Source organism: Poecilia latipinna, unplaced genomic scaffold (genome assembly GCF_001443285.1).
Source record: "Poecilia latipinna isolate Pla-1442-1.1 unplaced genomic scaffold, P_latipinna-1.0 Scaffold3252, whole genome shotgun sequence".
In the NCBI taxonomy this organism is placed as follows: domain Eukaryota; kingdom Metazoa; phylum Chordata; class Actinopteri; order Cyprinodontiformes; family Poeciliidae; genus Poecilia; species Poecilia latipinna.
Genome location: NW_015115868.1, coordinates 24,563 through 51,144, shown reverse-complemented (window position 1 = coordinate 51,144; position 26,582 = coordinate 24,563). Strand labels below are relative to the sequence as shown.

At 38.0% G+C, this 26,582-nt stretch overlaps 1 protein-coding gene across 3 annotated transcripts in view; it reads right to left on the bottom strand.

Moving 5' to 3' along the window:
* The window catches only part of eng (endoglin), a 43,008-nt gene that overhangs the window by 6,597 nt on the left and 9,829 nt on the right, over positions 1-26,582 (bottom strand). For 2 of the 3 annotated variants that reach the window (XM_015023257.1, XM_015023256.1), the window contains exons 3-11: positions 17,069-17,214; positions 10,171-10,278; positions 6,444-6,615; positions 5,305-5,494; positions 5,094-5,196; positions 4,673-4,877; positions 4,371-4,537; positions 2,541-2,792; positions 1,896-1,962 (exon numbers count right to left, since the gene is read on the bottom strand). In XM_015023257.1, coding sequence (XP_014878743.1) covers positions 1,896-1,962; positions 2,541-2,792; positions 4,371-4,537; positions 4,673-4,877; positions 5,094-5,196; positions 5,305-5,494; positions 6,444-6,615; positions 10,171-10,278; positions 17,069-17,214 — 1,410 coding nt within the window. The remainder of the gene's footprint in view (positions 1-1,895; positions 1,963-2,540; positions 2,793-4,370; positions 4,538-4,672; positions 4,878-5,093; positions 5,197-5,304; positions 5,495-6,443; positions 6,616-10,170; positions 10,279-17,068; positions 17,215-26,582) is intronic. The other variant, XM_015023258.1, reaches the window with a different exon arrangement.

Here is a 26,582-nt window from a genome sequence, read left to right as displayed (position 1 = left end):
GAAAAAAGAGAGAACAAACCCAACCCCCTTGTTTTTTAAATTCTCTTAAAGGGGTCCCACGGGGAAAAAAAAAAAAAAAAAAAAAAAAAAAAAAAAGTTTTTTTGTTGAAACATAAACTACCTGACACAGTAGGTGAATTTAAGCTGAAGCACTGAGAAAAGTATGACGGAGTGAGACGATGGAGTCACTTGTTTCTATTAGCAGAAAACCTTAAGGTAGAAATAAAAGCACTCTGAAGCATCTAATATATACACTATGTTGTTCATTTAACATTTGTGTATTAATCGCAAAGCGTAAAGCTGCTTCTGTTCAAACAAAAAACACTTAACAGTCAACCTTAAATTGCTCCCAGGGCACTGAAACGGTGACATCTGGTGGCCGTACATACCGACTGCATCCCAACCTCGTTTGTTGATGTTAGATTACAAAGGAACATTCCTTGTCTCTGAATTGGGAAGAAACATCACAGCGTCTTGAGACGGCCTTCCTCAGAGACTTGTTTTCTCCAATCACTGGCAGTGTTAGTTTGTATAAGTGAGCCTTTGACAGCAAAGCTGAATAAACAGTTGCAGGAAACAGAAGCTGCAGTGCAGGTGGGGAGGTATGGAGGGACATCAGGCCTGCGCCATGACTCCCTGCCCCTGGTATGAAAATCAGCAAACAGGAAGGATTGCTGAATGGAGCGGTCGCTGCCGCTTGATAAAGACTCGGAAAACAATGACGCCTGCTAGTTATGCTTATTTATAGTAATTATTCTATCTTTGTCATAATAAACTGGACTCCATGAAAAGGTTTGTCAGACTTACAAAGTTTGAAGAAAAAGTTCTTTTTTGTTTGTTTCTTCACAATTTTGGCACCTTCAGTGACATGTAGTAACCAAATTAATCGATTTCATCTGAATTGTGCAGCCAAACTCGGATAAGTGTGAAGAGAATGGTGGCACATGTGGTTTGCATTTAAAAGAGAGTGTTGTTACTAAGTTCATTCTGACATATTGGGCTTGTGTGAAAGTACACACCCACACAATTCTGAGAGGTTCTGTTAGGATATCTTTTTATTTATTTTTTTTACATTTAACAAGGTGTGTAAAATGTGTGAAGAGAGCTAATGACTAAAGGAACGAATGAACCAACAAATTAATTTAGAAAACTGATTTGCAGATTTGCTTTTTCAAGGAAAACTTTATGAATTACAATGAAACAGAAGAATTAGAAGAAGAAAAAAATGACTACAGCATCTGGAATGTTACTTTGCAGTGAGTCGTACTGCTGATAAAACATAGAGTGCTATATTACTGAGCTGCTACAAAATTCAATCTAACGCCATTAATTTCCTTAATATTTTTCTAGTCACAGATTTTGCTTCTCTCATCTTGAGAGAAACACATCCCTCTTTGAGACAAAAATGTTCATCAGTCCTTTAATGGCTCGAAGCTCACCAATGTGTCTGGACATCTGAATAGTCAGACTTTTTGGAAGCACAAAGGATTTTAGCCCACCCACCCGCCTGCCACTGATTCCCCCTGAGGGCTGTTACGTGTGACTGTGGCCACAAGGTCAGCCTGCAGACCTTCCTAAAGGACGAGGCCCTGCCCTACCGCCGCTCACTGGCTTCATTGAATATCCTGTGTTCGCTGCTATGACAATCAGCCCAGGCAGCGTTGTGCACAAATAGTGCTATAATAGGAAAAAATGTCAGCACATAGTATTACTCAATTACTAGCTGACTGACTGACTAGCAGTTTAGTCCAGGAGGCATGAAAGGTAAATTAAATGTTATGATTATTTGTGTAGGAGTTTGACAAGTTTGTTACTATGAAACAGATAATTTATGAAAATGAACATCAAGGTAATTTTTTAAAAAATAAATTAAATTAATAAATAACTTCTCTCACCCTGTGGTTGGCATGACTGCATAATCTCCAGATTCTTCTCTGCTGTCCTCACTTTGTCCTCACAGACCTGTGAGTGAAACAGAAAAATAACTTTAAAAAAATTTCCTTTTTCAGGAAATGAGCTGAAAAACTTTTTTCCAGCAAATGTGACCGGACAGTATTTTATACTACTTCGACAATCACCATAGACAAACTAGGGATGATGATATAACAACACAGTATAGCATTTTGCATCGAGCACATCAATAATACAATGTCATTGCTATAATGCTGCTTTTCACTTGCAAAGCTGAAAACCAAAAAAAACCCGCAAAGACAATGCAGAATACCAAAGGAGTGAACAAAACATAAGGGCAAAGCAAATAAAAGGAGAATCCACCAGGGAATTTCCACAGTTACCACGCTTCAGGCAAAGCTGGTGAAATATTCCCCTCATAGTATGAAAAAAATAAAAATAAATCATTTATGATTATGGTAATATTTTCAATAATTTCTCAGGCCCTAATAAACGATTATTCAAAACCACTTTAGATGTAAATACGTCTAAGCTGAAACTGAGATACTCCTGTATAATATGCAGAATGTTTTGTGCCTCTGCCAACTGAAAATATATGTTGTTTTGTCGAAAAAGCCGTTGTGAAATACCTCCTCCATCTGATATGACTTGTCAGAGAAGCATAGCTTGACAGAGCATTGTAGGACCCATGTGCTGGATGTTCCCTCTGGCATCTGATCTAAGGAGAAGCTGAGCCGCGCGCTGTTGTGACAGGGGTCAGCAGCGCAGGACTCCAAGAAGATCGGGAGCTCTTTCTCTGCAGAGGACGAGGCCTTGGGCCTTATGGTGCAGCCAATCACCTTGAGGGCAATTTTTATGTCACCTATGGTGTTCGTAGATATCTATAAGGAACAAAGACGATATTAAATAAACTGCAGGGAAGCAACACAACTTTTAATAAAATGTAAGCAAGAGATGCTTCTAGAGATTTCGTTTTGTGATCTCCTGGATGAATCGTCTAAGCACTCTTAAAGTAATTTTGGTCTCCTTACCCTCCTGATTATATTTACTTCTGTTCCCTGTTCTCCATTTGCAGTGATGCAAAGAATGGCATAAAAAACAAATGGCGTTACTAACGCCAGTACTTTTTTTCAGTAATGAGTAATCTAACAAATTACTTTTCCCATCGTTACAATGGTCTTCCCTTTACGTAAAAATGTGGCAGGTTACTTTAATTCAACACAGAGAAGGCAAAGGCACTAGACCAGGAGCTAAGGGGAAGAAGAATGTGCTACTGATTGGCTGAGGAAGAGTAAAGCAGACATAAATTAATCACAACATCACGTGCTTCAACAAAAATAGTCCACAAGAATGACGATGTGGCTGCTAGCAGGCGCAGACTAAACCCAGGTGAAACTAAAATAAGCCTGGCATATGAAGCAGATGGAGTGACCCTGTCTAAGCAGAGCGAAACTTTGGTTCACTCATACAATGTAGCCACAACAATAGTCTACAGAGTTTTCTCCATACACTATTGCTGAGGGTTTAGTTACTGATTCTGTTTTGTGAGAAACATTTTGAATATATATTTTAAAGCCCCAGTAAATGTCCTAGTAAAGCCCTGGGAAGAGGCATTGAAACCCCTTCCACATTGACAGATGTTAATACATGTTGATGACGGTTTCTCGTTTGTTATTTCTTGATTATACAAGTCTAACAATAGCCCAGCTTGGAGAAGAAGTGAAGTTAAATTAAAAATATGAGTTTATTCACCGCTAATAAATTATTTGATAATGGGGGCAATGGCTTTTTCACACTGTGCATCAATATTTGAAAACTACTTTTTTTTTTTTGTTTGATACTAACATTTTGTTCAGTGATCTGAAACATAAAAGATTTAAAAGAACCAAAAACAGATGAAATATATAAATTACATTAAAAAAAAATTAAGGAGATCAATACATTTTCACAATGATACATGATTGGTCAAATTTTATATGGTGAATTGCTCAGTGATTACAAAGTAGCAACCTGTTGTGACATTTTAGGAATGATATTCAGTCAATGGTTGCGCTATAAAAAATAAAATAAATAAATAAATAAATGAATATATGTAATTTACGGTAAAATACCAGCCACTGTAAAATCCATATAAATATGAATTTTACCGCCACAGCTGCCGGTATTTAGCTGTAAATTAGAGACTTTTTTTTTTCTTCTGCTTCTTCTTTTATTTTCTTAACAGTGTCATGTTTGCTGCTTTTCATTCACTGTCACAACTGGACTGTTTGCTAAACATCAAGGTTGGTACCAAGTTTAACACGCTGATGATCTCTGCTATATGTCAATTGATGTGTGAGTGTATTTGTAAAACAAAGCGGTTATTAAAATAGAAAAATAATACATGGCATGAGTGGGTAAATGTGGCTTGTAAAATAATGTGATTTGGGTGATCAGAAAAATCGTAAATAAATCCTTACCAGTGCGTAGATTCTCTTGTTAGTCTGCAATCTGGCTAAAGGGTCTAAGGGAAAGCGATAGTCTGGGGAGGCGTACAGATGGATGTTCAGGAACATCTGATTCGGGGCATCAGTTGTTTTGGTAATCATACTTTTTGCCATTTCTTCTCTGACTGAAGGAAATCTCTCTAGAAATAAAACAAAAGCAACATTTGCAATGTCTATCAATAGTGCAACATTTGCTTCCCAGCTTTGTGCATCTACTTTCTGCATTTCTTTACAGCTTATTTTTCTCTGATAAGAAAGAAAACTAAAAGTCATACCTGGTAAATTGTGTTGTTTTTCAATCACTAGAGAAATGGTTGATGAGTCCAGTGTTATTTCACTGTAGCTGGTGAAATAACTGACTTTAAAATATTCCAAAGCCATTTTCTGCACAACCTCTGCTTTGTCACCTGTCACTGTACCATTATATTTAGGTAGTGTAACCTTATTTTCGAAACCTTGTATCTGGACGTCGTTGTTAGACTATAAGAAAAGAAGACAATAAAAATAAATTCTTAATAAATATATCACAGCAAGTACTTGACAAGTGCCAAATAACAAAAGGAACTTCAGAAAGCCTAGAAATTGTTCACTAATACAATCAATTTGATTGTTTTGAGTCGGACAGAAATTTGTTTTAGAATGAATTCCATTATACTGACATTTTCTAAAAGGTATACACATAACATGGAAACTTACGCCAAGCTTCGAAAAGCCCATGTTGAGGAAGGTCCATGTGGTGCCCTGAGGACCTCTCAGGAAGAAAGAAATGCCCTGAGTTTTAACGAGCAAGGATACATTGCTGCCATGTGGAGAGAGGGAGAGAGAGAAAAAAAAGAGGATTACGAAAAAAATATTTGGTAAAAATTGAGGAACATAAAATTCTGTTTCTTAAAAATATAAAGGTTACCGAACGGGAGAACTGTCTGGAATGTTTATGACATGTATCTCCTTATCGTCTGGGTTTTGTGATTTCAGTGCACAAGACATGATCCTATCTGGAACCATGTCAATCTTCATAAAGTGCTTTTCTGAGATGTCTTCGTTGGTAAGTACACAATCCGTAGGACTAGCTGTAGGTATGCTGGTAGGTTTAGTTCCTACAAACAAACAAATCACAGCTCATCATTGATCATTGAGTAATACAGCGTTTTAATGGAAAGTCAAGTTTAAAACATAGGCACTGTGCAAAGTAATGAGCAAGTCGATGGTTACCACAAAGAAGAACACTAAATCTATGTGTCACAGAGGTTAAAGTAGTTAAAGTAGTAGGTCTTAATGAGAGTGTTGTTCAGGTAAAAGGTTTCAGACAATGTTGCTATATTTGATTAGACACTTTACAACATGGACAAGAAAAAAAAAAAAAACAACTAATCTTATTTCCTTTTAACCCTTGTAAGGTGTTCATAATTTGATTAACTTTGAAGGCGGGCTGTTCTTTTTAATCTTCCATTTTCTCCCTCTAAATGCTCTGGATACGTAGCGCGTAGTGACTGCATGTTCCCCACTGATAACATTTGACTGTTTTTGTCAATTATTTTCCACAGCATCTCTATGACGTCAGTGCATTTGTAATAATAAACTCAGAGACTTTGTCGGAGGTAAAGCGATTCGGTTCAGCCTGTTAAGGGGCGTTTCACTTTGGAACAAATTGCAGCTGCTGATTGGACTGTTGCTGACAAAACACACCGGACATGTCTCCATGAAGGAGACAAACTGTAAGGTCGCAGGGGAACCCGAGGTCACTTTAACGGACATCGCTGAGGTGATTAAGAATCGGTCTGATGATTTTCCCTCGAGACGCTGACTACTCTACCTTTTTACCTGCTGAGTGACAGGCCAGAATTTTGGTGCCAGTCTGGATCTTTAGCTAGTGAATTGTCAGCAGGATTTCTTTATTTGGTTTTTAATGCTGCACTGAGGGGTTTTTATACATCCTATCATTATATAATTCATACGTATGCATTGGACAAATTTCCTGACAAGCCTCTACACTGGCAAGAAAAGCTCTTTGTTAACCCAAGCAAAGTTAAACAACGTTTTTCTTACCTTGTGCTTCTATTAGTGTGATTTGTTCAGGATTTTTAACAGTAGTGAATGAAGTCACACCGCCAAATTTCTGCTTTGCCCACGTGATCAGCTCCTCGTTTTGATGGGGCATTTCTTCTTTGTAGACATTGTTCTGAGGTTTACTGGTCAGTGTAATTGTGGAATTATTTACCTGTGAAACACAAAACAAACACAGCATTTCGTTAACTGCAGAAAACACAGGGCTGGATCAATGCCTTTCTTCTCATCATGTTCCTTTGTCATTCCCCTCCGCTCCTTTTTCTTATCCTTCACCAAACTCTCCCTCTATTCTCTGAGCCGGGCTATGAAAGAGAAATGTTTATTATGGCTAAGTGACCACGAGCCGAGTTGCACAACCTCTTTGGAGCCAAGGTCTTTCCTTTGCTTCCTGAGTGGGGCCAGGAAATGGGACCTTTTTTAGTTTTGTGCGTCACCATAGTCGGCTGGAATCTGGCTCCATACAAGGTATAAATATATACATCCATCTCATTGACTAGACACTGCCGTTTCCTTGTCTGGACGAATGGGAAGTAAAGAAATTTGCATGTTGGGTTTAGTGGACCCAACATGCAAACTCGCGGATTAGTGAACAGCAGCAGAAATGTGGGGTGGATAGTGTCTAAATTGGACTGATGCTTCCAGAATGCTGAGAGCAGCAATGCCTTCCGAGTGTTACAAGTGTCTCGGTGCATTAAAAAATCTCTTTCAACTAAATAATAAAATTCTGAGTTGCTTCTCTTTTGTTCAAGGGTTTGAATGCATAATGCATATCAGATCCTACCTCAACAACTACAACCTCCTCAGTCTGACGCTTGGAGAAGGGTTTCAAAAGGCTAGAAATGTTTCTATCTCTCAGGAGGAAATTTGTTAAGAATTAAAAAGATGCTTAATGAAACACCTGTAATGTCACTGCGTTTTCCTTTCTAAGCGTCTATTTTCTAAATTTCTAGAAATCTTTATCCCGGCCTGCGGATGCGGGTTTGTGTGCATGCCTTTGCGTCCCAAATTCAGAACAAATGCTGTAAGTCGAGGGTGCCAGAGGGAGTCGTATCTCTTTCTACATAAATATTTGATTGATAAGATCAAAAATAGTGTGGAAAGAAACTGCAAACATTAAAAAGCAGGAGAGGAATTCACAACAGAAACAAGCAGATGGAGGAGTTGTCAAAACGAAGACATGAAGAAAAAGGTAAAAAAAAAAAAAAGAAAAAAAAAAGCCTAATGTCATGGAAATTGAATCACATTAGTGTCAGCAGTATTCTACATGCTACCATAGATTTTGAAAGCAATAGCCAAAAACAGGACCGGTGTCTAATGGGAATGACAGAAACAACTGATCTTTTAATTGTTTTCGCATTAGTCATGAGTAATGTTTTGTACATGTTCGGTTCCACACGACAGGCGACATAAAAACTGATTTACTTGTAACACACAAGTGTAGGAGTCCAATCATATTTCCCCATAAAGAATGAAATGAGAATAACTCACTTTGACAACCACTGAACTGTTATTTACAGAAAACACGACTGCTCACAAGACTTCGGGAAAAAAATAAAAATAAAAAAAAAAGCCACCATTCTACTGGCTTTTTAAACAACCTTGAGTGTTGGCGCCAGCCTCGGGAGGCCGAGAGGAGCTGTGACACCGAGACATGCTGTCAAGCTGCTGACGTACTTTCTCGGATGCAGAACAGATGTTTATTCTCTTACAATGCAATCTGCTGCAAAGCGCTATTATCCCCCAGTGATAGAGCTCATCTCACAACAACATCCTGCCGTCACAGGGAATGTTGTCCAGGCTCCTGACAGGACACGATACAGGATGTGGTACCATGCTGCTGTCAGCATATCAGTAATTGTTGGCACGCCTGCAAGCGTGTCATCGCATTGATTGGACAGCTGTTATTCCACTTAATTTACACATATGCGATGTCTTCAGTGTGTCTGCACAATGTTCACAATGCTGGGAAATATTTTTCAAGACTGCGAGAGAGCTTCTGTGAACACGCAAAGAGCGAACGAGGACAAACTGCTTGAAACTTCAAATTAAAGTGTAAAGTGTTAGTTTTTAAAAGACCGAAGAGATCATAAGAAACGTCTACTGAGTGTTGAGGAGTCTTCAGGCTTTCTGTTCAAGAGCTGCTTTCCCTTCCACTATCACTACATGCATGCTTAGGATGAAGGATTGCAGCAAATGCGAGCAAGTGTCCAACATCGGCGGAACATACTCATCCAGGAGGAGTGAATGCTGTAGGGCAGTGACTCGATGAAATCTGCTGGGTTTCTGGAAATGGAAACTTTTCTATTTGTTTAAATAGATAATAACCTGAAGTTGGCAGGCTTGTTTGGTAATTAGGATGAATTTAAATCTATCTCTCTGTATGATTTGATGAAATTTCCTTTTCAGTGTCGTGAGACAACATGCGTGGTCGGCTGGCACCATGTAAATAAACTAAACTAAAAGTTATAGTATCTTCATTATGAATTAAGATACATGTTAAGGCTGCAGTAGGTAAAATGTGTTGTTTATATAATTGTTAAAATGGTTACTATGCTCTGGAAGTGCAACATAAAGTGGACGTACTGTGACTAAAATCGAGCTCCTCTATAGATTGTATAAAAATGTGTATAGCTTAAATGTATATGTTGGTGTAAGAAAAACAGATAAACAGTGGCATGCTAATTTTCTTTCATGATTGTAAACGTTTAAACATTCCCGTCATTATCAGACTAGAATTCACCAGTAAAACACTTTGCTTGTTTTGCAATGTTATTTCACTCTTTACACCTACATCTGATTATTTTGGCAGCTCAATTCATGCACTTAAAAAAAATGTGATCAGTGTATAAAAGTCTGGAACTACCATTTACTGGTACATTAATTTTATAGTCAATACCGTCATCCCTTCTAGTTACTGGCTACTTGTTGGTTTTATAGTGTGGCTAATTAAAGCACTAAAACAAAAACTGCTTCTCACAGAGCAAGCCATTGGGGAATATCCAGAAAAAAAAAAAAAAAATCAAAGTGGTCTCAGTCTTCCAAAAGACTCAGAGAACTGCAAAGTTGTGTCATTTTTACTGTATGTAAAGCAGTTGGCACTAGACTTTTAACACAGGAAAGAAAAAAAAAAAAAACTCCCACAGTAATGAAATAAAAGACGTTCAATGCAGTATTAGTGTTTCAACAGCAGCATAATATTTGCTAAACAGACCCACATGATCTACAGTCCAAGGCAAAAGTATTCAAACCCCGTGAATTTATTCATATAATGGTTTAGACCCATCTATATCCATGTGTTAGAATAATCTAAAGATGACTTACTGTGTCCCGTCAGATTTGTCAAACTATTTTGCAAAAAAAGAATGCAAAATATTTCAATCTGTAGATGTGCAAAGCTGGTGGAGATGTACGACTAATGACAACTATCTGTAACTGCCAAGGAAGTCCCACAACATATCATGGGGACAGGATAAAATTGCATATCACACTTCTCAGTAAAACTGTACCTCCACTTTCGAATATTCCCTGATTTGTGCTGGCTTCTGACATAAAATACAAACAGAATAAAGAGTGGGGTCGTAAAAAACTTAGGTTGAAATAGGTTTTTGAGAAACACCAATAAATCAACAGATATCACACGCTGAAATGTTTCCAAGAGAAATACAAACATGACGGACATATAGAAAGACTCAGCGGTGCTACTCACATAAACTTTCACGTCTTCGCAGAGGTCGCAGTTCGCATAAGCCGGTTTTGAGGATGAAATGATGAGAATCGCTGGTCTTGAAATGTTCAGACTGAAGTATGTAATATCCTGGCAAGACAAAAATAGACAGTGACACATTTGAGTTCATTTGACTATTTACAATTGGAATATCATGGCACACAATTACATACCTATTGTTAAAGTTATTAGAATTCAAATTCTGCTCAACTTAAAATGTGTGTGTGTGTATTATTACTTTTTTTTTCTCTTTGCTACACCACAATTTGACTTTCTTTATTTTATTTTATTTTTTTTTTGTCCAACACCTCTCCCTCATTTGCAAACCTCCCGATCTGCCCTTAAATTACCAGACATCAAGTTGACAGCGTCGATGGGACGTATTGTGCTTGCTGCGCCAAGTTTAAAAATACCCCACCCCCCGCCAACGGTAGGGTAGTTTAATTCGGTAAAATTTTGATTCCTTTTCTCTGCGACTACAAATCAGTGAGGGACGTGACAATCCCTCCTGGTTTTTGCGGCTGAGCTCTGAAATGTCACCACATGCTTCTCTCGGCTGAAAAAGCAGTGCCAGTCATATGAGAGGGGCTTATATTTGGTGGGGGCATGAAAGCTTTCTCTCCCGTCTGCTTTTGTATTGATGCAGACGTAAAATGAGGTAATGCAGCTTTGCCGTGTTATTACACCTCTGTGCTGTACAAAGGGGGAAAAGGTAATTATTTTCCTCGTTGTGCAATGAGCTGTAATTTTTATTTTATTTATTTTTTTTATAATTTATATAATGTGCAGCCAAATTATTGGCACAATGTAAGCATTTGTAGAAAACTTCTATGTTTTCACTATCATGCCATACATTTCAACCGGTCCTCCCATACATGTCTAGTCTCATCGGAACTGTGCAGAATATAAAACCCCTTAACATAATTTACCACATAATGTAATGTCTCATCAGCTGTATTTTATCCATTGTAACATAATGGTGATGTGATTTGCTAATCACCACTACCGTCACTCTATGAATCAGCCTTAATTACTATGCTCCACATGTGCGTGGGGTAAAGCTGGAACTGCTGAGTTTTATGGATGCAAATGGCGCTGAGTGGTGGCGGAATAATAAATTGGAGTTTAGAGATATATATTTCCCATCCAACTTAACACCAATAAATCCGAGTTCTAATTACTTTTACTTCTTTAAGAGGCAAAAGATAATTGGATTTAGGAGAAGTGAAAGATTTGGGTTTTTATTTCTTTTCTATTCATTTGTAATCAGTTCAACATTAAATCTCAGCTTGATGAAAAAGAAGAGGAAGTGTAAAAAAAAAATAAAAATCCTCGAAAGCATCTCTTCAGAGTGATTTTTTTAAAAAAATAAGTTACTTTCATGAATTCAAATCTTTCCCTTTGTCCACCTTTGATAACCTAAAGCTCCACTTTTTGAAAATATGTTTATTATAAGACCAGGACTGTTGTTCAGACAATCAACACATTGAGGACACAGCATGAAACCCTTCTATTGAATTTATTTACTCGCTGCCTGACATCGCCAGAACAGAAACTAAGACAATTGTTACGAGCTACGCAGATTTTTGGGCGCCTGCGGAGCAAATTAGGCCTAAGGAGACTGAAGTCAAATTGCCTGTGAGCCAGACGCAGATGCATTTTGAGGGAGCTGTTTGCAAGCCGAGAGTTAACAGACGGAAGGAGGTGTTATCCTGCATGCATGCATACAGACATACACTAACAGTGTTTTGTGCATAGTGGGACTGGAGTAATGAGTGCATCAAATTAATGGTTTCAGTTCCCTCTCAGGGGAAAAAAAAAAAAAAGGCTGTGCATATGTCAGCATTTGCTCCTGAGTTTATGAACATCTTGGTCACTTATAAACAAGGATTGTCTTCACTGTTTCCCCCTCCGACTGTCTGAAACCATTACACAGCTCAAACTGGAAATGTTTTTTTTTTTTTTTTTTTTTACAATTAGTATAGTAGTGGTTGGAACAATGAGAAAGAGAAATTTGTTTTATGAAAAAATAATACTGCTTTCTTTAAATGCCTTTAAACAAAAGGCAGAAGATGCCATGGCAACATGTCCTTTTCTTGAAAGATGAAGCCAATTCAAGAGATATTGATATGGAATCTCAAATTTCCAGGGAAAGGAGATATAAATGAAACACTTCAGTAAAGTAACAGAATATGAATCAGAAATAAACTAACCAAAACATTTAAAGTTGTTTGAAAACTTTGACAGATTACTCCATAGCATAGCTTGCTTATGGGGCACAGGAGCATAAAGCCTTAAAATATTTCCATGTGCCCACACCTGCACATGTATAATGCATACGATGCGGCATGAACATGGCCGAGGTAATAAAGAGTCAGAGGAAATCGTGTTTTGGTAAGTCCTCCGTCTACGGTGCAGAATATTTATTGTAGCCAAAGATGACAGATAGATTGCCCTGAAGAGTTACCGAAAAGAAAGAAAAAAAAAAACTCAGTTGTTATTCAAACATGAGCCTGAACTAAAGAGTTGTGTGGCGCAGCAGCGCGGCATCTGCCAAGAAATACCTCTGAGGATTTACTTCAGTCGTGTTACATCTGCATGCAGTAAATGAATGAATGGCATTTCCTGCAGAGCCACTGCACCTCATACAGAGACACCTCGGTGATGTTTTCTTTAAATACTCCTTTCTAATGAGCTTCATTGTTTTGCAGCCTAGTTTTGTGACTTTGTTCTTGAACTTTGACCCAGATCACTCACCTTTTGCTGCTTTTGTTCCTAAGCTTTCAGGATACAATTGTTTTTCTCTGAATCCTTTCTCTCTCTCTTTTTTTTTTTTCAAGGGCCTTTGCTGATGCAGTTTCCAGTTATTCTTTTGGCTCTCTCTCCCCTAAGTTGTGTCGGCTCCATTGGTCTAGTCTCGGCCTGGAGCCAAGACACCGAGCCAGTGTGTGACATCAATGGGTCCAGCACACAGGCAACACCTCCCAGCACATTCTGCTGGCTTGTGTAGCCGCTTGATGCTTCTGCTATAATTCAGCAGTGTGGTCAAACTGTGATAGTCAAATATTCCCGGGTGGGTTGTAAATCAATAAGAAAATAAAAGGATGAGGAAGGAGGTGATAAGGAACTTTAAAGGACAAAGAAAGGTGTAGGGAGTGTAAAGATCCCTGCCTACTGTACAGTTTTAGCCATTTTTTTTGTGTGTTTGCTGCATTTTTTTTTCTTTTTTTAAAAGATTAGATAAGAGTTTGACTAATTTAGTATATATTTCACTTGATAAAACATCAACTCCAAAGACAAATCCATTCCTCCACCCATCTATCCATCCATCAAGGCCAAATGGCCCCTATAATCTCAAAGTCAGAGTTTGGCCCCTAAAATATATTTAATAAAATGAGATACTTCTTAAAGAATAAGTTGTTAGCTTTTGCCAATTCATTGTACCTAAACAGATGATATGTCAATATGTCACTGTTGGAAAAAAAAAAAGAACTCTGCCACTTCACAAACTTAGGAGATTGAACCATAAACATCTGGTTAATCACAGTTAATTAACAGTTCAAGAACTGAAGAGGCAGAGTTGCCAACGTGTCCCAGAAAATCTTACTTCTGAAGAAGGATTTTGCTCAGTTACCTTTCAAAAATGACTAAGATGGGGTTGTATTTACTTATAATGAGGACATCATGGAACAGGATTCAGTTTTAGTCCGATTTGAGAAAAAAAAATACGATAGCTCTCTATTATGTCATCTGCATTACTAGGACTTATTTGTTGTTGAAACGTGTTAACCCCCCACACTAAAATTAAGTATTCTAAAATGCCTCTTTTCTTGTTCTGACATCCAATGACTGAGAGGAAAAGTCTTTCTATAAATCTTTTAAATGTGTTCCATCATCAGGATGCATTTTCAGCCCATTTGCAACATGTTGAAACTAAGTTGGTAAATAAACCTTGTACGGACCTATCATTACAGCCAAAATAGTTACTGTAAAATGCAATGCCTAGCTTACCGCACTGATTATCAACTGCAGCACATTTTTTTAGTTAAGAAATAATCTTTCAGGTTTTCCAAGAGGCATCTGAGGGAAAGATCCCTGCAATGATTTAACAGATAAAATGGATTAATGAGATTACACAGTATTGCACCATCATAGGCAGAATGAAGAGAGCTGCTTCAATCCATGTGAGAAAACTGAATATAAACCCTGAAAAACTAAACTAAAAATACCAAACAGCAGTTTAACAAAGGTTAAATGGAAGTCCCATATATAGTACAAACAACTCGCTGATAAAGGAATGAATAATGTGAGCTGACCGACAACACCGGACAGTGAAAAATGTGCTCTAGCAGAGCAATAACTGCACATAGATTAAAAGTTTTCTGAAGTAAGTTCTCAATGTCATTCTTTAAAGAATTGCTTAAAAATCAAATTGCCCCAGTTTGCTGTCAACACTTATTTTGTGTGTTTTTACTTTTAGCAGGGACATCTCTTAAAAAAAAAAAAAAAAAAAAGACTTAAAAAAAATAAAAAATGCAGCCAAATTAAGTCGACTATCAGTTAAAGAGGTCAGAAAAGCGCCGGCGTGTTGAGAAAATCTGCAGTCATTTCTAGTGCCTGAAAAATGTCTCCACTATCTGCCTGATAGCGCTGGATATGGAGTGAAACTCTGTGCGTTATATTTTATGATGTCAGATGTCAGGGCATAGTTTGTGGACTCATTTCAACATGAGGATTAGTTTGTGTGCAGCACATTGAGTCAAATGTGTTTGAACAAAAAGCATGTTTCATTATAATTCAATCATTTTTTTTTTTCATCTTGCAGCCTTGGTCTGCAAGTTTAGCTGCAGCAGCTTCCCTATAAGCTCCTGTTTGAACATTATTAGCATTCATTTTATTCCTCCTGGGCAACATCAAACTGTCAGTGTTGAGTTTATCAGCTTATCACATCGCGTGGCTCAGCTGCTCATTTTGAACTGGAATAAACCTCTGTACATAACACAGAGCCACAGATTTGACCAAGAGCAGACTAATTCGACAAAAGCTATCTTTGATTACATCTGAGCTCATTATGTTGTGACAAGCGAGCCAAAATGCACCGAGTCAAGAAGCAGTTATTAACCTGACAGGTCACTGTGCATTTGCGAACAACAAAAGGCTTCCATGTCTTTTCTTTATACATCAAAAGTCTAACAATTCTGTGATGGCGTCGAGAGGAATCTATGAAGTGTCATAAAAAAATTGAAAAAAAAAAAAAAAAAAAAAGTTATGTGACTATAAATTTCAAAAGCAACCTCGGTTACCATGACACCTGAGGCACAGGCTTATTGCCTTCATCCCACGCCGCATTGATGCAATAATTCATGCAAAATGAGGACAAACTAAGTATAGAATGCATATTCTGTGTTCTAAATGGAAAAACCTTTCCAACATGTTTGTATTAAAAGCTATTTTTTCTATGCCCTGACAATTGTCCAAGACGCTGAAGATGCTTTGAGACTTCATTTGCTGTTCTAAGCTAAAATCAAATGTTATGATCCTATCAAAATTAAGTGAATGCACTTAAACTAAGGTTGAAATATATCCCCTGTGTATAATGGACCTAATTAATATCTTAGTTTAGCTTTTCTTTTTTATTGAATAACAAAACTAGATTACATTTTAAGAAAACATCTCAGTATGACAACATGGAGACATATTGCGATGTCCCTATGTTAATGTGTCATGGATACCATGTCATATGCAACAAAATTTACTGATAAACCTCTGCGCTTAGTGTACTTGGGGTACTCTTTAAAAAAAAAGAATTGTAAAAGATGTGATATTTATTCCCTATCTGTTCATTTATTTGAGGCCACCAAGGATATAAGCAAACTTCAACTGTGCTGTATTTCTATGTATTTTAATAATGCAATGGAAAAAGCTGAACCCACTTACATCAAGGTTTATTGAGAGAATGAGGGGAAAAGGGAGTGGGTATTACGGCATATGCGTCTCCATGCTGGAACAATGTGGAAGTGGGTCATTACTGATAGTGGTTTTAATACACATAGTTTTTATTTTGCGGTCGCACTTAGTGAAACAGCGGACAACGCAGTTGCCATGTAGCAAGAAGGGTCTGAGCTTGTTTTTCTTCTTTGGGTTTGCATAGATTCTCTCAGGGTATCCCTTCCTAAAGCGTGACTTTTAGATCCATTGTTCTCCTTAAACCTCTTTCATGTGGGGATGGTTGACCATCTGACCAATGACCGACTAGCAAAAAAAAAAAAAAAGGTTTGCTTATACACTCTTATTCTGACACTCTCCAGAGCTCCGCTTGTACAAGGCGAGTACAGGCAAATCTTTCAGAGATCCCACTTACAAAAATGAAGTCAGTCTGACACACATGCTACTATTTCTTATAAGATCTTGTTCGTTTGTCTTTAATTTGTGGTAACAATATTCATGTGTCATTACAGTTGAGGTAAACAGAAGAAAATGTCTCATTTGCTAGTATTTTTGTTTTTATTTTAATCCTAAGAAGATTTCATTTTATTTTTATTTTTACGATGAAAACAAAAGTTTAAATTAAATATTTGGAATTTTAAAGTTAAATACAGTTTTTTTTTTCCTTTTTTTCTTTGCTGTTTGATGAAAACCTCCAACTACCACAACACGAATCGGCTTAAGCTGCAGCAAATATAGATTTCATTTTTCTGACGCAAGGTTTCAATATAGCAATAATAATCTTTTATTCACCTGCTGACTGAATTTTAAATCTATTTCACAGATTGATTGAGCTGTTTATAAGACCTTTCTGTCCAAAATACTGGCATAATGGTTGACTTGTTCGGGTTTGCTCATACGTAATCTCAGTTTTGTGCAACTCAGACAGTCTTACCGTGGTCCACATCAGGTTGAGGATGTGGACCTCCGCATTGTCTCCTCTGACAAAATCGGTCCAACAGCCCATCAGCATCTCTCTCACGTAGATCGCCTGTTGTTGTTGTTGTTGTTGTTGTTGCGGTTGGCATGTCTGAATTGATGCTGAAAGAAATCAGATGTAAATGATCATGCAGTGTCAGCAGTATTATTATTTTTTTGTCTCCCGCATAAGCATAGAACTCATTGTATTCTCTTGTCAAGATTTTCACTCCATCTACAACAGTGCTGTCACATTTTGGCATACCGGCTGAATGAAAACCTGTGCGTATGAAAGCCAGAAAGCTATCATTTAACAGATAGATCAGCCCCTCTGTATTACAGATCCCCTGCCTGGAAAGAGCTAAAATTGTTATTAATCATCCTGAAAGCTTTTCCCTGGTTTCAGCGTATGGATGTTAAATGTGTGGGTAGGACTACATTGTTTAAAAACATATCAGCCGCTCCACGTTTATCAGACACGTCAGGACTCTGAGCCGCAGTCATCCATCAAGACTGCTCACTTGGCTCACTGCTACGAGGCTGCTGTTTGACCTGAGGATCCATGTCTCTGGAGGCTGAATTAATCGGGCCGAGGCTGTGCGGTCATGGGTGAGGTTGGTTATAAATGCTTGCCGTTTGACCTGGGCGATGTGTGCGTGCGTGTGTCTATTCTATTGTGTTAAATTAGAGCGAGTGTGTGAGTGTGCTCCAACCTGTCCGAGGTTGTCGGGGACAAAATCTCAGGCAAACTATTTTTCTTTTCAGAGTTTGGTGTAAAAGAGTAAAGTATTTATTTTTTATCCAAATGAATCAACTCTACCACGCTGCCTTGTCCTGCTTCTGTTCCTAACCAGAGATTGTAGGAATAGCATTAAAATCTGAAATGTGTGGTTCATTTTCATGTCACCTAAATCAAAAACAGTACAACGAGGTGTCTTTAGAAGTCACATATTTAATAACTAGAGATCACTTGCGTGCAATGAAAGCCACAAAGCAATATCCAAGCCCTGAACAGAGCTTAGTTTAATCCACCATCCAAAAACAGATCAGAGAATAAGACACAACCGGAAATTAATCAAGACATGAATTTCTACCAAAGAGAAAAAGAAAAGCAAATGTTTGGACGAAGATTCTCTGTTGAGAAGAGGAATTATTTTTATTTATTTTTATTTTTTTTTTGGCTCATCTGCAAAATGTCATCTGTGAGGTAAAACTTCAAATTATTTGAACACAGCGTCCCCATTCTGGAAGAATCCGACTGTGGGAATGCTTTTCTACAGCAGGGGGTAGGAAGATGGATGGGGCTAAATGAGGGCAGTTTTAGAAAGATATGTGGTAAAAGGTATAAAAAAAGAAAAACTATTGACGGCAAAAAAGTTTAGTCTTTGAATGTGGAAAGCTGAGATGTGCACGAGCTCAAACGCCATGCAGCTATAATTGCACACAAGGGGGTTGAAATGTGATATTTGATATTGATGTAGTATGCAATTTCCTTTTTTTTTCCCATTTACTAAAAAAAGTTAGAACATTTCTGTGTTGGGCCGTAACACAAGATAGAAATAAAATACATTGGTGTTGGTAATTATATCCTGAAAACGTCTGGAAAAATTGCAAGGGGTATTACTAATTTTGCTAGGCACAGCATTTCAAAATTAAATGAACGTCCAGGTATATCCGACTGTAGCACGCCCCAGTGACTCTGTTGTTGAAATTCTACACCACAATAGCTAGTTTAGTAGGAAATGCTGCATGACAGACCGCATCACTGGCTCCTATGATATATTTGGACTGTTAACCCAGAGGGACACCATCCATCAGGGAGAGGGGACGTGGAGAAAAAGCTCTGTTAACGGCAACTTGTAAAGATTGGAACTTAAACCGGATGCCCCTTATTTAGAAAACGCTAATGAGAAGACTTGGCTGAGGCAATAGCATCAGTATCAACAGGAGGTAGATTGAGACAAATTGGGACAGAAAGCAATAAACAAAAGGAGGGGCCCAAAATGAGTCACATAAGAAAATGTTTCCCATAGTAACTCAAACAGGTTAATTGCTTAATCATTTGACTTATCATCAACAAAATGACATGCTTTGACGATTATTCGACAAACATCTCTCCTTGTCAAGAAACGCAATGTTCTTTCCAAGCGATATGGACTCGCTATTTAAATTGAGGTCAGAGCTCAATTTAAATACTACAATGTTTCAGAGTAAGAGGAATAAAAGACTCCAAGTTTCTATAGATTTCCAAATCCTTCTTCTAAAATATTAGAAGATTTACTTTCAGTTCTGCATTTTCTGACCCCCTTTAAACCTCTATTAGTCAGTCATCCTTCCTTTATGGTACTGGGTATTTTAGTGCAGATATTTTTACTTTGTTGAATGGTATAAAAATTGTGCATGAGGGCATTTTTTCAGAAAAAAAAAAAAAAAAACTGTCATCAAAAAATAAAACAAGGGATGCAACCGAAAAATCCCTTTTCTAAGAATAATCCTGTGTAAAAACAAATTTTAACATAACTACAAGTTGTTGATGTATAGCAACTAGAGATGCACTGTGAAAAACTGTCTGGGGACCTTAATTAGACACAGACCCTGATCATTTGACTTATGTTACTATTAAAAAAAGAAGTGCTTTAAAATGGGATATTTCACATCATTGATGGGGTTTTCTCCGTCTCGCTCAATAAATCATTCCCTCCTTTATACGGAGTTTATTTATTGTTTAATTTAAACACATATTTTCTACCACTTAGAAGGTTAGGGTTGGGAAAGGTCGCACCAGCTGTTGGGCTGTGGTTTAGTACTGTGAGCAGCAGTTCTTGCTGTAAATCAAGACTGAGGATCATCTGTGCCCATTTGCCTTCTGTCTTCTCTGCTCTTGCCGTAGAGGTCAAGGCTCGCTTCCTGTTATTCTGGCCTTCTGCATTAATGTCTGTTACTCAATATCCACATCCATTAAGTTATTTCTCTCTTGTTCTGCTGTGACAGAGTCAACGGCCCATGACTGTCACCCGAGGTCCCGGTATAAATCACGCTGACTGAGTAACAACGTTTGCGTGATCGCGCGCGCGTGTGTGTATGTGTGTGTCACTTTTGCCTTTTTACGAGTCACCATAGGATATGAAGAACATTCATTTAGCTCCCTTGACCCCGGAAATGCCAATGGCTTTGCTAAGCGGTTTGCTGGTAAATGAGGTATAGAAGAGCCATTCCATCGTCTGTCCCCTTTATCTACTTATATCAGTCCCCATCATTTCCCATTCCATGAGAAGATGTGTTTATGGATGTCAGTGGTTTCCATCTAGATGTTAAGTATCTTGTGTAAATGTGAATAAAAAGATTAAGGAGGCCAGAAAATGAACTTGATTCATAAAATAAGGTTGGATTCAAAGAATCGCTTTAAAAGATACTCTCTTTTCGTTAGATTGGACAATCATGATTGGATACAAAGTAAAAGGCTTAAAGTAAAGTGAGTGAAAGCTCATAAAAGAGAATAAAAATATAAAGCATGCTTACATAAAAAAAAATAAAATAAAAAATCAATAAAGTGCATGATTTTCTGGAACACCACAAATCCATTAGTGAAATGAGGCAGGGGGTGAGGGGCGTTATGAAAATCCCATCTGGTCATATACTTGTTCAAGAGTGTCAGCTTACATTTTTCTAACCTCCGATACGTTCTTTAAGGACACAGAAGACTGCTTGATGAAATGACAAACATCTGTTTTTGCTCAATTGTGCACAGAACCAATTAGGCTCTTGGTGCAACTGCGTCCGTCGTAGGACATCTCCAGGTCGACTTGTCATTAACTCGTTTCAGTCTGCAAGTATTTGCTTTGTTAAATGCTGTGTTTTACTTTGTCATACTTTCTCTGATTAGTGATTTGGATGTGTACAGAAAAAATGCAATGCAACGATGAGCATATGTATGTTTTACATAGCATCAACAGCAAAAACAGTTAGCAAAAACAGAGATGTATTATCAGGCTTTAAGAATCAAGTCAAAGAAAGTAGGACGTGTCCACCAAGCTACTCTAAAGGTAGTTGTATTTTCTGTGTTGGTCAATGAATCAGATTCACCTTGGAATCTGTTTGCCATTGTGCGGCTTTGTCTTTCTCACAGCTTTGGGGACTGACTTCAGCAGCCAACTTGGAGACTGAACGGAGCAAAACAAAATTGCTCTGTTTCATTCTTCTGAGCTTTCAACTTCTGTTATAAAACGTACCGGATTAGGATATGTTGACAACCTTTTGTAAATGTCAGATTTAAGGCCTTCACATACCTTCCAGTCGCTGTGAACATGAGCTGGTTGGACCTCATAGACAAGCGACCCTATTTGCACTATTTTTAGCTCAGCTGAAGAACCACCGGCCAATTAAAGACACACAGCTTTCACAACAATCCTTTAGGAGGTAAGAACGTACTGGCTTATATACAGCAATGTTGTGTATGAAGATCCGAAAGACGTAGATAAGAAAATTAATGCAACTTTTGTGTCCTCATAATGAACGTTATATTATCTATAGAGGATAAAAAAAAACATTCCTTACTGTTTTTTTTCTTTTTCTTTTATTTTGTTTTAAATACTAGCACTGCTGTTTATATGCTTCTTATATTATGACGTGTCATTTTCATTGTCTTCCACGTGTTTGGCACCATACTCTGAGAGAGAGGACTATTGTCTCTGTTGGCGCACACTGTCAGCACAGTCACAGAAATCTGGCTGCATCCAAACATCTGCAGAGAGTCCTAGTGGACCATAGATGGCAGGTAATAATAACAAAATTCTCATCACACCGGATTCTCAATGAAGCGGACATGAAATGGGCTGAGAAGTATGAATTAAGCATTAAAGGTAAGTTACTACATTCTCCAGGGATCACAGGCTGTTATTCACAGTAAGGAATGACAACCAGGCTTGTTGTGCTAATTGCCTTTTTACGATGCAGAGGAAAGCTTAAAATGTATTCATTTTAATCCGGTTTGTTTTAAAATAAATAGTAAAACCCTATTTTGCTTCCTCACATACATAGTGCGACATGATCTTTGATTCTAATATAAATAATTAATTAAATCCTGAGGGCAGGAAAATGAGAACAAATATTTAGGATATAGTATTCTTTAAAAAAAAAAAAAGAAATTGACTAGCCTACTAAAAACCAACTCCTTGTACTACACTTTGCTTCATACAGCAAAGTATGAAGCAAAGTTGTTGGCTATTGATCCCTGGAGGGGTGGACTGTAGAGGCTTTAAATTGTACCCACTTGCTAACGTTTGCCCATAGTTCAATGCAAAGAAGCTTACCGGAAATTGTCTGCGCTGTAAGGAGCCGTCCTCCACTACGAACAGAGAATCTGAATGAGGCGGTTGTTAATGTTAATTCAACATTTGGAAGCGTGGCCGACACGGACTGAACGGCTTTGTTGCTAAAACTACAGGCAGGCTGCAGAAGAACAAGATCATCGCCATTCACAACTTCTCCTTCTGTTCAAAAAAATCTTCCGGAGACTATCTAAGTCAAGGGACAGAGGGACTGTGCTGGAAGTGAGAACTTTATTTTATTTATTTTATTTTATTTTTTTTAGCCTTTTTGATTGAAATCAGTATCATCTGGTTAAAGCATTGCAAAAAAAATTAGAGACTGGCTGGACTTTTGCTGATAATATCTGGTAAGTGCATATCCCCCTGCAGATTGGTGTTTAATTTTTATGACATCATTGGGGGGGAAAGTAATTGCCAACAGTTTAGCGAGTGAATTAAGACCTACAGACGTTAAAGCGGGACAGCTTTTTTTTTATTTATTTATTTTTTTTATGAGGAATGAGAGGGAAGAAGAAATGAGGGGGAAACCCTGATAGCGAACAGCGTCAAGACCAACTGTCTCCTGTGGTCTCTGGGGACGGAGTAAACTGTTTGTGTCCAGGGTCGGGCGACAGAGTCATGACGGCAAAAGAGGAGGGAGGGTCGGCAGTCCTATCAGAGTTAGTTGAAGAGGAAAAGGGGAGCTTCCAGGCTGGCTCAAGTTTCTCTCTCGACTCCACACACACAGATCCACACACACACACACACACACACACACATACACACACACCTATTGTCCCAGCGTTTCCGCAGCTGTAGATTGAGGCTTGACCATCCACAGGAAGGTAAACAAGCTCTTATCAGTGCTCTGCAGGGGCATAAACTGTCCCCTGGCCTCTAACCCCTACATACTACACATTACACACGCCATACAACACACACCATCATATTCTTATTCCTAAAGCTCTGTCAGAAAAAAAAAAAATAAAAAAGAAAGAAAAAGAAATGCTTATTAGTCTTGTCAGTTTAATGGTTTATGATGATTGTGCATGTATCTTTGGGCCAAGTCCTGCTACCAGTGTTTACTGGAGAGGTACTGAGGATGTGAGAGCTGTTCTGGAGACAGGCTGTCTTCACACTAGCACTGTTTACACCTCTGGGAGCCATTTGTCCGTCGACTCATCGTTGAACTCTAGCAACTGGCATTGTTGGCCTCACTTTACATCTCGTCTGCTGCTAGTATTTAGCCATTTCAGCTTTATCGAATGAGATTATCAGTGGGGACATTTCAGAGAGGGAAACAGTATTGGGCAAAGAAAAGAGATATTTTCCTGTGGTAACGCACATAAATCATCTGTTATATTCCAAGCACCATCAGTTTCTGGGGAATGTGTATCTCCTGTATTGACTTGTGCGGTAGACGTTTTTCCACAGCGTAGTGAAAGAACGCAGGCAAAAACAACAATTAATCATCTTACGATTTAAGTGGTGGGAAGACAGACTAATTTAGAAAGTTTCATGCTAACTGTGTGCAGCAGAAGCAGACTGAGGCATTAGAAAACTCGGTGCACAGTGGCTGCTTCCAATCATTTGAGATTGATGTAGCTTTCGTTTAACATATGGTTCATGTTGAGCCAACAGAGATTACCTTGTTTTCCATGACTGATTTCTGCCAGCAAATATTAATGATTTCCTATATGATGGAGGCTTCATAATGAAGGCTTCAAGAAAGTGACAGCACACCCCAAAGTGTATCGCGCAGAACTCCCTCCGCCTTCTTGAGCATAGAGGCTTTTGAATTATCTTACAGTAAGATTTATGAGACAGCTTCATGTTCATGATTTCATTTTTACTGTTTAACTAATGAAAGTGTCTGGACAAGAGGGAGAGTTCCAGCAAAACTGTTACTTTATTCCCTCAAGCATCTGTAAAAAGGATTATTAAGTACCCAGAGTTTGACTGTTTGATATGATGTAGTAATAGTGCATGAGCCGATATTAGAATAATCCGTCAAGCCTTTCTCACTAGTTTCTACATTGTGCTCCCTAACATATCACATAAATTGACGTGAATAAAGACGGTACAGGGATGATTCTTCCATCACATCGTCCTTACACAGACTCACTGTAAGCAGACTCACAGACTTCATAGAGGGATTTTTCAGATAAAAAAAAAAAAACAAAAAAAAACAAACAGACTAGTGTGGCACCTGAATCAACAGGAACCACCCGCTAGTGCTTTCATAAACCAGTACGCCTACTCCAGTGAGTTCCCGGTGGTTTAAATTGAATAGAAAATGTGTAATTTTGAAATCTTAACATTTAGGGAGGGTTTAGAGAGCATGCTTAATGGAATTTGGGGAGGGACAGTGTTGGGTTTTGTTGAATTTTGAGTGCATTTTCAAGGTTTATTTTCAGGGCAAGGCAGGTAGAAACTATTTGAATCTTAAACTAATTCTCACCTTTACCATTCCATTACCAAATATTTTTTTCTTTCTTCTCTCTATTTTCCATTGTTACAAGGACCCCTCTGACTCTTGGTAGCTTTGTCACAAAAATCCTCATATAGGCAGTCTATCAAACAGGCCAGTTATATAATTGCCATGTAGAGAGTAAAAGGACTGCAACTGATACATACCCACAGTTATGCCCAACATTATTCATACAGATTGATTTAGGTTTATAATAATCTTTTTAAATTTGCCAGCGTGTTTCCTCTGACTCAAAGTAATGTTAGCATTTTGGAGCAGCACAGACATGATCCTGAAGTGACTTTGCTATTGAGTCTACAAAGGCAGCTCAGTATTAGAGCGTTCTTTAATGGCTTTGCGACCTCAAAGACTTGATGATCGTCATCAAAGAAGCTGTCAAAATACCTGTTGAACATTTTTAAGAAGAGTTTGATTACTATGATGCCAATAAAAGCTCGATAATAAAGACAAATAAATGACACTGTTGAATAATGGGTAAATAAACCCAAGTGAATGTATTCAATTTTTAAATTGTACTTTCTTTGCATTGTTTTAGGGTGAACTCCAGGTTCACTGTCTGAGCAGATTGCTCAGCTAAAAGGGTTGCTAGCATCAACTCCACAGCAAAAAAAGCATTTCACTATGTGCAATAAGCATATTTTTCCTGATTTAGTTTATCTTAGTGTTATTCTTCCGCTTTTTCTTAGTAAATCGTTTTGTGTCAAAGCTCGGTGTAGATCCAAGTGTGTTCATTTTTCAGTTCTTCAATGCTTTTCCCTCAGCCGCTCAGTTCGGAGCCTAGCTGCATTGTAACATCTAACTGGTTTCCATCCCACTAATCTCCTCTCCAGATGTTAGATGTCGCTTTCCTTATGTCCTGGTCAGTTCCTCTGGACATCTGTAATCCACTTTCCTGTCCTTCTGGGCCTGTCCACAGATAGTGAGTAGTTTATCCAGCCACTGGCAAAGCAATACAACTTCGTTCTCAAGTCGTATTGCTTGAGAACGAATGAAAATTTACATTAGTTTATATCTGACATATTGGCAATTTTACCTTTATTGAAATTTCTGATTGAAAATATATTATTGTCAAAGAAAGTATGGTAACGCTTATAGCAATTAAATGTAAACAGTTTTTTTTATGATATCAACACTGCATAGAGTGATACCGTCACAATAAATTAGTATCATATTGTACCCGCCTAAGTGTTGTATGTTTAATAACTGAAAATTTTAACAGCAATAACTTCCATGTTTGGTGTTTTGAATATAAATAATTAAATATCCTCATGCATTTTTGTTTGTCTATTCTTGTGTAAATTTTTTACAAAAATGTCATTTTTCGTCAAGGTTTTCATACCGCACGATCTCCATACCAGTGCATCCCGACGGTAAATTAATGTGTTTGATTAAAAAGGCATACCTGTGGGAGAGAGAAACTCTGCAATGATACCAACTGCACACCGAATCAAAAATGTAGTTGTATGCACAAAACGAATTTCACCAATAAAAATAATCCGACAAGGAGGCGATGAAAATCTCGATGATGGAAAGCCTTGAAGCTTTGGTTGCGAATATAATGGACTGATAGGTCACATGATCATGCGCATTTAACCTGATTTAAAGAACTGTTTAATGGAGCACATAATAATTTTCCAGGGGCAACTATCAGAGGTCATGACACCTTTTTTAAACCCAACGTCACCTCTAGTTTC